Source organism: Bison bison, unplaced genomic scaffold (genome assembly GCF_000754665.1).
Source record: "Bison bison bison isolate TAMUID 2011002044 unplaced genomic scaffold, Bison_UMD1.0 scf7180017864508, whole genome shotgun sequence".
Classification (NCBI taxonomy): Eukaryota; Metazoa; Chordata; class Mammalia; order Artiodactyla; family Bovidae; genus Bison; species Bison bison.
The window spans coordinates 7,339,781-7,349,771 of NW_011495064.1; the positions used below are offsets into that span (position 1 = coordinate 7,339,781).

A 9,991-nucleotide genomic window follows, 5' to 3' on the forward strand; every position below is an offset into this window, starting at 1 on the left:
GAAACATGCTAGATTCCTGGTGATATTCAGTGGGTTTAGTTGGTTGCAAGAGATTAATTTCCTTGGCTTATCTTCACATGCACTCCTAGCATCCAGCTGGTGGGGGGAGGTCTTAAAGGCTGCCTCTCTCAGTTTTGATCTTTGTGAAGATTTCTTGAGTCCGCCTCAGATCGCTGTCCTGTGCTGTCTGCCTCTGTCTCTTTTCTTGTGGTTGGAGAAAACAGAAGGCTTCTCCTTAGGGCCTTTCCACTTTCAGGCTGTCTCCAGCGTCTCTGCTTTTTTTTTTTCTTTCTCCTACTAACCCTGAGTTCTGTCTCCTGATTCTCTGACGCAGGTGGAAGATAGATTTAGGAAAACTAACCACAGCTCCCCCGAAGCCCAGTCTAAGCAGACGGGCCGAGTATTGGAACCTCCAGTGCCTTCCAGATCAGAGTCTTTTTCGAGTGGCAACTCCGAGTCTGTGCACCCTGCCCTGCAGAGACCCGCCGAGCCACAGGTAGAGTGGCCCGTGGGCTGTGTGGGTCAAGGAGACGCTCACAGAGGCTCGGCGAGCTACCGGCCTGCTCAAACGGCTCAGTTTGGTTTGTTTAGAAAGAGAAGACGTTAGCAGAGTGAGTTAAGACTAAGGAGAACCTGGCCTCAGCGGGTAGGCAAAGCCAAGGTTCTCTTTGTTGTTCTCACTAAGAACATCTAGATTCGGTGATTTCTTCTTTCTGCCTAACTTTTCGTCCTCACTGACTCAGATGTTTGTAAAGCAGTGCCTCCTTACCGAATGCAAAGACTTTTCTGTTTAGGTTATAGAAAGATACTGTTCTAAGTATGCAAAGGGAGACCTTGTCTCAACCTGGGGAGTTCCGTGAGTGGGAGGCCCTGAGATTCTTTTATTTTAAAAAATTTTTATATAAACATACGTATTTTTGGAGCAGGAAAAGGGAAGGAGACTTTTATCAGACTCTGAAAAGGTTCAACATCCAAAAGAAGTTTACGACCCAAGTGAGTTGGGTGTGGGTTTCCCTGATGTAGGTCAGGGTAGAGGCCACTGGGTCGTCCCTGGCATTCGGCCCTGCCCAGCTTTGGGTGGAGGGGACCTCCATGCTCTCTGGAGGATAAAGCAGACAGCAGAGACGACCCGGGTCGGAGATCTCAGAGATCCTTAAGACGCTGGTCCCCACTCTCCCTGAAGATAGCTGGCCTTCAGGCATTTCGCTCCCTGCAGCCGTGCAGTCCAGAGTACTGGACACTTGAGTCCTTGAGGCTGCGTTTACCTGTCCTGCGTTTACCTGTCAGCTGCTGTTAGCCTGGGTTGGGGGACGGTGGAGGTAGCAGTGGTGTTCAAACAAACCCAAATGAGGACTGGAGCGTACTTTGCCGTAAATACACTTGATTTGGAACAGTTTTACAGGGAAAAGAAGACCTGGGGTGAAGCTCAGTGGGGTCAGTGTTGGGAGGCTGGTGTTTATGAGACGAGCAGTGTCCTGATTCACAGAAACACTGACCCAGAAGCCAGCGGGCAGCTCCAGAAAGTGAGGAGTGGAAACAGAGAGGGTTTTAGAGGAGAGCAGGATGGATGACGGGGGGAGGAGGACGGGGAGAACAGGTTTGCTGAAGGTTAAACGTCCCCTAAATGCAGACTCTTTATGTGGCCACTACCAGTGCAGAGAAAAGGAGCTCCTGCATTGTGCAGACTACTTCTTATACTGATGACTAATTAACAAAGTGCCTGGAAATAGGCTCTATTTTCCCTTTTCTGTCTAAAGTGACTTTTAGCCAAAACCTGCACTTACGAAAACATGATTTGGGAGAAACCTTTTTTCACGTAGGACTTCATTTTAAAACCTATATTTTATTACACTTACAGATGATGCTTTTAGTTACATGCTTTCCCCCTGAAAATCTTAAATATTTTGGAAGTCTGGGATTATACCAATAACAGAACTTACATGACTCTCACCTAGAAATCATGAACTTGGAACTATTTCTGGATCTTACACCTGGCAACGTTGAATCAATCCTGATTGAATATTTCCAGTTCTCATCAAATATGATGATGTAATAGCTAGAATTATACAAATTTTAATACTGGACCATTATTTTAAAACAAAAAGTGTAGTCTTAAGAAAATACAGATTGTTTCAGAGATGGCTTTTCCAGTTTAAAAGTGACCAGATGGTTTCAGTTGCCAAGGCACTGTCTTATTTCTTCCAGTGTCAAGTAGACTGAATACCCCCTCAGCAGTCCATTTAGGGAATTCCACTGCTGACTATTTCTAAAGAAATTGAAGTCCTTTTCTTTTTCTGACTAGTAGAAACACATGTAAAGTTCTCAGGGGATTGGAGTGTTTTAAGTTGTGGGACAAAAAAGAAGGGAAATGGTTGGTGTATTTGACAATCTGGCTGTTTTTAAGTTAAACTTGTACAATCTATCAAAACACGCAGGGTTGGTCTTTGCACAGTAAGCATGTGACTCTGTTGTTACTTGCCCTGCCAGGCCATGGGAGGATGGGCAGACAGCTGTGCATGCGTGGCGATGTCCATCCTGTGGTCTCCCCACTCTCTGCCTGTCCAGCTGCTTTGACGCAGAAATGCATGCTGCACGTTGTCCATCAGACAAGAACGCTGTTTCTTTTTTTTAATCTTCACATTTACCACTCTCTGTAACGTTTGTCTGGGTACTAAGAGTTTTCCTTATAAATGTACATTTGTTCTTTTCTGCATATTATGCTGCCCAGACCACCTTGTGCGCCACCCCCACCAAAGCATAGCTGTTGTCCGCTTGGCTGACCTAGTCCTAAGCCGCCCCGTTTGGGTCCCCCACCGCCCTGGCGCTCTCTCTGGATTTGATATTTACCAGAAAAGCGTTTTCTGCAGAACGCATTGAATGTGTTGTGTTTTGTTTTCTCGGAAGGTACAGTGGTCCCACCTGGCATCTCTCAAGAACAATGTTTCCCCTGTCTCGAGATCCCATTCCTTCAGTGACCCTTCTCCTCCCAAATTTGCACACCACCATCTTCGCTCTCAGGACCCCTGCCCACCTTCCCGCAGTGAGGTGCTCAGTCAGAGTTCTGACTCTAAGGCGGAGGTGCCCGACCCAGCCCAGAAGGCTTGGTCTAGATCAGACAGTGACGAGGTGCCTCCAAGGGTAAGGAGCAGAAAGACAGACGTGTGCTGCTTTTTCCTTTTCCTTATTTCCTTATTTATTTTTTAATTAACTGATTTCAGTGAAGGGTGTGGTGACGTCACCAGAATTAATGGGTGATGAAATGGCAGAGGAACTTCTCACAGTGGGGAGAAAATTCCGTAGTGAGGCAGCCACATTCAGCTCTCAGCCAGTTAGCTCTTCATTGGTGTCTCTCACTCTGTACTGAAACACAAGATGCCAAAATAATTGAATAAGAGTACATCTACAGAGAGTATGCATCTAGAACAGACAGGATCAAAATATATTTTACCAGCTGTCTTATCAAGTTTATACAGAAGCTATAAATGACTCCGCACTGCTAAGTAATACCAAAACTTTCAGAAAAGATCTCATAAGGGAAAAAACGAACATAAATGTTTCCCAAAACAGACTTTTTTTAAATTGAGGGATTTTGGGGTTTGTTTGGGTCCCCCCCCCAATTTTAACGTTTCTGAAATTTTGGGTTTGGTCATTAATGTTGAAATTCAACAAAAAGTCACATTTTAATTTTTTTTCCCCCTCCACTCGGAACTTGCTTCCTCTGAATATTTTCTTGCTTCCGACACCCTTTGTTTCTCGCCCATCCATTTGTAAGCCATTGTTTGGTTTCTTTGAGCTTATTTCCCTGATTCTCACATTATCGCAGCAAAATGCTTTTGTATGTCCCCTGCCACCACGCTTCACGCCAGCACCATTCAGACGTGACGGGGCTTAGAAAGGCGGGCCTGGCGCCTCTGCCCACGTTTCCTCTTTCTGTCACGTCACTGGAGGGCAGAGAGGCTCGGCGGGCGGGGGTAGGAGTGTGACAGAGGGTGGCGAGCTAGGACAACCTTAGAGGGGTTTGGTAGGAAAGCCTCTGTTCTTCTCATGTTTTCAGTAGTTTAATCGCTGTATTTGGTACCCAAAGGTCCCTGTGAGAACAACATCACGGTCCCCTGTCCTGTCCCGCCGGGATTCCCCACTGCAGGGCAGTGGGCAGCAGAGTAACCAGGCTGGTCAGAGAAACTCCACCAGGTGAGTGACGAGCGAAGCTCAGGACAGGCCTGCCGCCCTGTGTCCTGTGGTCTTTTTTTAATTGGAGGATGATTGCGTTACAATGTTGTGTTGGTTTCTGCCGTACAAAAATGTGAATCAGCTTTAAGTATACAGATATCCCCTCTCTCTTGAGCCTTGCATAGCGTTTTTTGTGCTCTTAAACACAGAAGTTCTGGGGCAAAGAGGGGATCCTTTTATAAAGAAAATGCCATAAAATCCATTCATGTGAGTAATGTCAAATTCATCTGTAATGTCAAATTGATGCAGGAAAGAGATGAAATCTGACCATGTATTGTGGCAGTTTTAAGATGAAAAATCCCTGCCTCTGGGAGTTTTAAGTGGGAATGGTAGGTTTCTAAGGGCACTGTGACCTGAGAAGGTTTGTTATCCAAAGGGTGTTGGGGGGCCCTGGGAGTCGCATATAAATTACACACGGGCCACGAGAGAAAGACAGAGGTTGACTTTGAGTTGGTGGTAAGCTTGTGGATTAACCACAAAATGTTTTCAAGTTCTAGAGCTGTTGTATAGAGTAGCTGTTAGCCACATGGGTGTTGGTAGCAGTTTAGTCACTAAGTCTGTCTAACTCATTGCGACCCCATGGACTGTAGCCCACCAGGCTCCTCTGTCCATGGGATTTTCCCAGGCAAGAATACTGGAGTGGGTTGCTTTTGCCACATGAGGCTGCTTAAATTTGAAGTTTATTAAGATTACATAAAATTAAAACTTAATTTCCTGAGCTGCACTGGTCACATTTGAAGGGCTCCATAACCTCATGTAGTCGGTGGCAACCATGTTCTCCAGCTCAGCAACTCACAAGAGGTCGTGTGAAGGGTTTTGTACCCTGATCATCACTGAGCCTCCAGACTTGGTGTCACGGGATAACCTGAGGCAGTGGAATGGGTGACAACCCAGGAGCTTCATGGAGAACTTTCTCAACTGTCAGCAGTCAGGGTGGGCTGCAGGGTCCTCCTGGGCCCGAGTCCACGTGTTAATTCTTTAACCTAGAAAGCCGGTGCTGTGGTGTGTCCACGGCAGGGGTATGCCACAGCCCATGGGCTGTCACGCTTCCAGCCCCGATCACCGGAAAAGGACTCAGTTCTTGACAGCAGCAGGTACTGGAAACAGTATGATTTTGTGTGTAATCACATGGGTGGAATTTTTCATAATAAGAAACTGAGTTTGTAGCTGAGACAAAATAGTGACACTTGTAGATGGAACAGTAGCATTTCCTCTTCACACCCAAAGAAGATTTGGGGTCCGCCAATGGTTGCAGAGACCCCCCGGAGGAGATGTTGGCACCCACTCCAGTGTTTTTGCCTGGATCTTGTGGGCAGAGGAGCGTGGCAGGCTGCAGTCCAGGGTGTCGCAAAAAGAGTCAGACGTGACTTAACAACTGAACAACAACGGCAGAACATCTTTCACATTTTCGGTGTGTTCAGCTATCTGAGGTAAAACCAATGGACAACACTGCTGTCGCTTCTGGTGACTTTGATGTTACATCTGTTTGTGGGCTAATGTTCTCATTACTGCTGCATCTCAGTGATGACACGGTGCTCGTGTTTACCGTCTGACACTCTGTCTTGGGACAAAGCCTGAGTGGTTCTCTTGTCTTCTTCTCCAACAGTAGCATCGAGCCGAGGCTGCTCTGGGAGAGAGTGGAGAAGCTGGCGCCCAGGCCGGGCAGTGGCAGCTCCTCGGGGTCCAGCAACTCGGGGTCCCAGCCCGGCTCCCACCCAGGGTCTCAGAGTGGCTCCGGGGAGCGCTTCAGAGTGAGATGTAGGCTGCCTTTCCTTTCTTCTCCCTCTCCATGCTCACACACGGGGTGACCCTTGAACACCCAGGGTTTAGGGACACCCCCCTCCCCACCTCCACCCAGCAGTTGAAAATCCTCTTGCATAGTCAGCCCTCCATCCCTGGTTCCTTTGCCTCTAGTTACACCCCACGGATCCAGCCATCTGGGGGTCCTGCAGTACTGAATTACTGACTTGCTGAAAAAACTCCACGCGTGAGTGGACCTTGAGAATTCCACCCCATGTCGATTCAGAGTTGACTGTGTTTTGGAAATCCTTTTCAGTCATGGAAAAGACCTGGAGGTTTTCACAGCTGCATATTACCATACAATGTTTTGGTGTAGGTTTGCTAGAGACACAAATAGTCATCATAATTTTAACAGTAAGAGTTAAGTTTTGAGAGTTCACACTTGCTGAACATCTTCCCACGTAATCCTTATAGCAGCCCCCAGGAGATGGATATATATTGTGTCTCCATTGTATACGTTCAAATAACTGTACTTTAGTTCCCTGACTCGTCCAAGGTGTTTAGCTAAACGTCCAAACTGAGCTTTGAACCCACTCTTCTCAGCATAAATTCCATCAGTGTTGTCATTGATATTGGTTATCCTCACCTACTCTTAATAGTAGGTTAGCGGAAATTCCCTCTACTGTATCATTGATGTAATGTAACAAGTTGTGAACACGTATTAGTGCAGTATGACAGTCAGGGGTTCTCAGGAAGGGTCAGAAACCTGGGGTTCGGACCTGTGTGTGGAGGGAGCCCTTGCCGTGAGCATGGCTGACAAGCGGGCAGGACCACCAGGAGGTGATCATGGCCCGGTGGGCTGGGCGGCCTTGTGGGCCACGCTCGGATGTTCATGTGTCTCTGTCTTTCTCATCTCTGAACCTCACAGCATCATCCAAATCTGAAGGCTCGCCATCTCAGCGCCTTGAAAACGCAGCAAAAAAGCCTGAAGATAAAAAGGAAGTGTTTAGACCTCTCAAGCCTGCTGTAAGAATTGCACAAAATCCATTTTACTCATTTCAAGCTCGAGCGAGAGCTTTCTTTGAAAGCTGTGTCATTGCGAAGGCTGCAGGCCTCCCTGTGGGGCCTTGCATATTTGAGGGGTTATAAGGAAAGCTGCAAACCTCAGACACAGTGTGCTCTGCGCCCCGCTGCCCGCCCAGTCGTTTAAAACGATACAAAAGAAAAGCCTTCTCTCTCTTTGCTTGGCATCGACCTTTACATGTTCTTGGTGAGTGGGCATCTAAAACACTGGCTTTAAGAAGAGATGTTTTCCCTCGCCTTCTTAAGCTCCCCGGGGTTTACATCCTGCCCCTGGCCCGTGGGGCAGCGGTGTGGCTGTTCTGTCTCTCTTGTCCTCGTTGCGGCAGCTGCTCTGTCACTGGGCACACTGGGGGTCTGAGACTTCCAGGGTTTTGCCTTTTGCTTGCACTGATTTCTGTGCCCCCTCCCCTTTCTCTCCTCTCTGCTCCCTGTGCTGTGCGTTCCTTCTCACCGATGGCTTCTCTGGCTCAACGGACCCCCGCCGACTGCAGGGTGAAGTGGTAAGCCCCGTCTAAACAGCTCAGCACCCGAGCGCATTCTAACTGCCGTTAAACTCGGCCTGTGTTCCACCTGCATGCCTCTTCCTTCCTCAACTTGCTCTCTTCTCAAACTAAAAAGCCCTAAACTTTTGTTTCATCTTTCTCAACACCCCAAATTCGCCTTGTGTGCTTATTATTAAATACAGCTTTAAAAAAAAACTCACTATAACAAAAAACCGCAGCTGTACTCCTGAAGTTGCGAGCAGGAGGCCAGGCCAGTCCATGCTTACTTGTCTGAGAGGCTCAGGCGCAAAGGAAAGAAGCAGGTTCTTAACTGGTGAGAAGAGACTCTGCCAGAAGGAAGTGGGGCCACGTAGTCTGCCTTCTAAAAAGAATTTTAAGTGGACAGGTACATATTTCGAGCTTCCATATGAAGATGTAGAATAGAGATAACAATCAAGCTCGAAAGTTGTATTTGGATAATTGATAATTGATTAACTCTAAAAAATCTTCACATCGAAGAGTAAAGGGGGCTGATGCGCTTGTGAGTAACGCCAGGCAGCTTTCCCTCCTGCGCGCATGGTCCTATCGGTGGTAGGGAAGCCTGCCCAGCCACACACGCTAGGTACTTTCTTACCTAACACGTCAGGAACTTTGTTCAGGAACGTGGCAAGTGGTTGACAGTCTGAAGCCAGACGTGAGGCGTACACCGTAATCACGTCACCGCCTTTCACTTTTCTGCAAGTTGGACATTTTTCTAAAGAAAAGTTGGAGTTAAAAACCTCCGAAAATAAATAGTTTAAATCACCCCGCTTTAACTAGAATCTTCCTGCTTTTTGGAACATCTCCTTAAAAGAAGACTTTGCCACAGGGCCAAATATCTTGATAACAAACTACCAAGATCTATCTTGCACACGTTTGTTGATTTAGAATTTTCTATCTAGCAGAGAGGAAGAAGCAATTGCTGTAGTTATGCCAGAATGCAGCGTACATTTTTTTTTTGAATGTTTTTATTTTGGTAAGATGTATATATATAATGTAGAATTTGAAACAAAAAATAGAATTTGATAGTTAGAAAAATATTCTCAGCTCATCATAAACAGATGATTGTTTTTTATGGCCGTCAGGTTTAAACTGAGTACAGCATCTTGAACATCTAAAGAAATCTTTTCTGTTTCTTCCAGCTTTTTGACTTTTCTTGGTCTTTCCTATCAAAAGCATTAAGGGCTCCACTTCACGATACCAGTAGACTGCCTACAAGACAGTTTTGCAAAAGCGAATGGCTGTTTGATGGATGGTTGGGACGAGGCGCTGGCCGCTGTGCTCTGCCCCTCCCGCCTCCCTGACCCTCCTCTGTACCCTGCGCTAGGACCTGACGGCGCTGGCCAAAGAGCTGCGGGCCGTGGAGGACGTGCGGCCGCCACACAAGGTGACGGACTACTCCTCCTCCAGCGAGGAGTCGGGGACAACGGACGAGGAGGACGACGACGCGGAGCAGGAGGGGGCCGAGGAGCCCACGTCTGGCCCGGAGGACACCAGAGCCGCGTCAGTCCCACTGAGCGTTAGGGAGGATGAGTGTCCCCGTGGGCTTCCCAGGGGGCTCGGTGGTAAAGAACCCGCCTGCCAGTGCAGGAGATCCCTGGGTCGGAAAGATCCTCGGAGAAGGAAATGGCAATCCACTCCAGTATTTTTGCCTGGAGAGTCCCATGGACAGAGGAGCCTGGTGGGCTAGAGTGCATGGGGTTGCACAGAGTCAGACACAGCTGAGCATGCACTCCCGAGTGTCCCCCCCTGGGCCTTCTTTCCGGTTGGGACAAGGTTTCTAACCCTGGCCTCTGATCCTGTGAAATTGAATGTGTCACTGTGGTGGAGCGAGCCTGTCTGTCTCCCCTCCTCTTGGTTGCTGTGTGTGTGCATGTCAGTGCCTCTCTCCAGGGCTCCTGGTGTCTCATTTTCTCTCTTTAATTTGAGGCTGTGACAAAAGGGAAATTTCAGTTCATTTTCCTTGGGGAAACTTTATACCTGCAGCCTTAGGTCCCTGAGAAGGTAAAAAACGTAACCACTGTATCTTTGGCTTGTGGGTCACGGCTCCTCACGTCTGGATTGTGTCTCAACAGATCATCTCTGAACTTGAGCAATGGTGAAACGGAGTCCGTGAAAACCATGGTTGTCCATGACGACGTGGAGAGTGAACCAGCCCTGACCCCGTCCAAAGAGGGCACGCTGATCGTCCGCCAGGTACCCATGTGCTCTGCGCGGTTAGAGGCCAAGCTGCTCCTGTGGTCATTAACCCACTTGCTCATCCACTCACTCATGCTGTTTCTGCATCGTCATCTGTTCTCACATTAACCAGGCCCGGAGGGCAGCGGGGCCGGGGTGTGGGAGGCAGGCGTGTGCCCCACACCCCCGGGGCGGCCGGCAGCGTCCCCCAGTCCTGCCCTCTTTGCATGTTGTATGGC

General features: G+C 48.1%; 1 protein-coding gene across 1 annotated transcript in view; it reads left to right on the forward strand.

The window, feature by feature from the left end:
* Positions 1-9,991, forward strand: part of MAP4K4 (mitogen-activated protein kinase kinase kinase kinase 4) — a gene marked incomplete at its 5' end in the record, with an annotated part of 149,039 nt that overhangs the window by 121,152 nt on the left and 17,896 nt on the right. Inside the window, 6 exon segments of the mRNA XM_010829864.1 lie at positions 335-496; positions 4,085-4,191; positions 5,837-5,988; positions 6,899-6,996; positions 8,902-9,077; positions 9,650-9,770. Of these exon segments, the coding sequence (XP_010828166.1) occupies positions 335-496; positions 4,085-4,191; positions 5,837-5,988; positions 6,899-6,996; positions 8,902-9,077; positions 9,650-9,770 (816 nt within the window).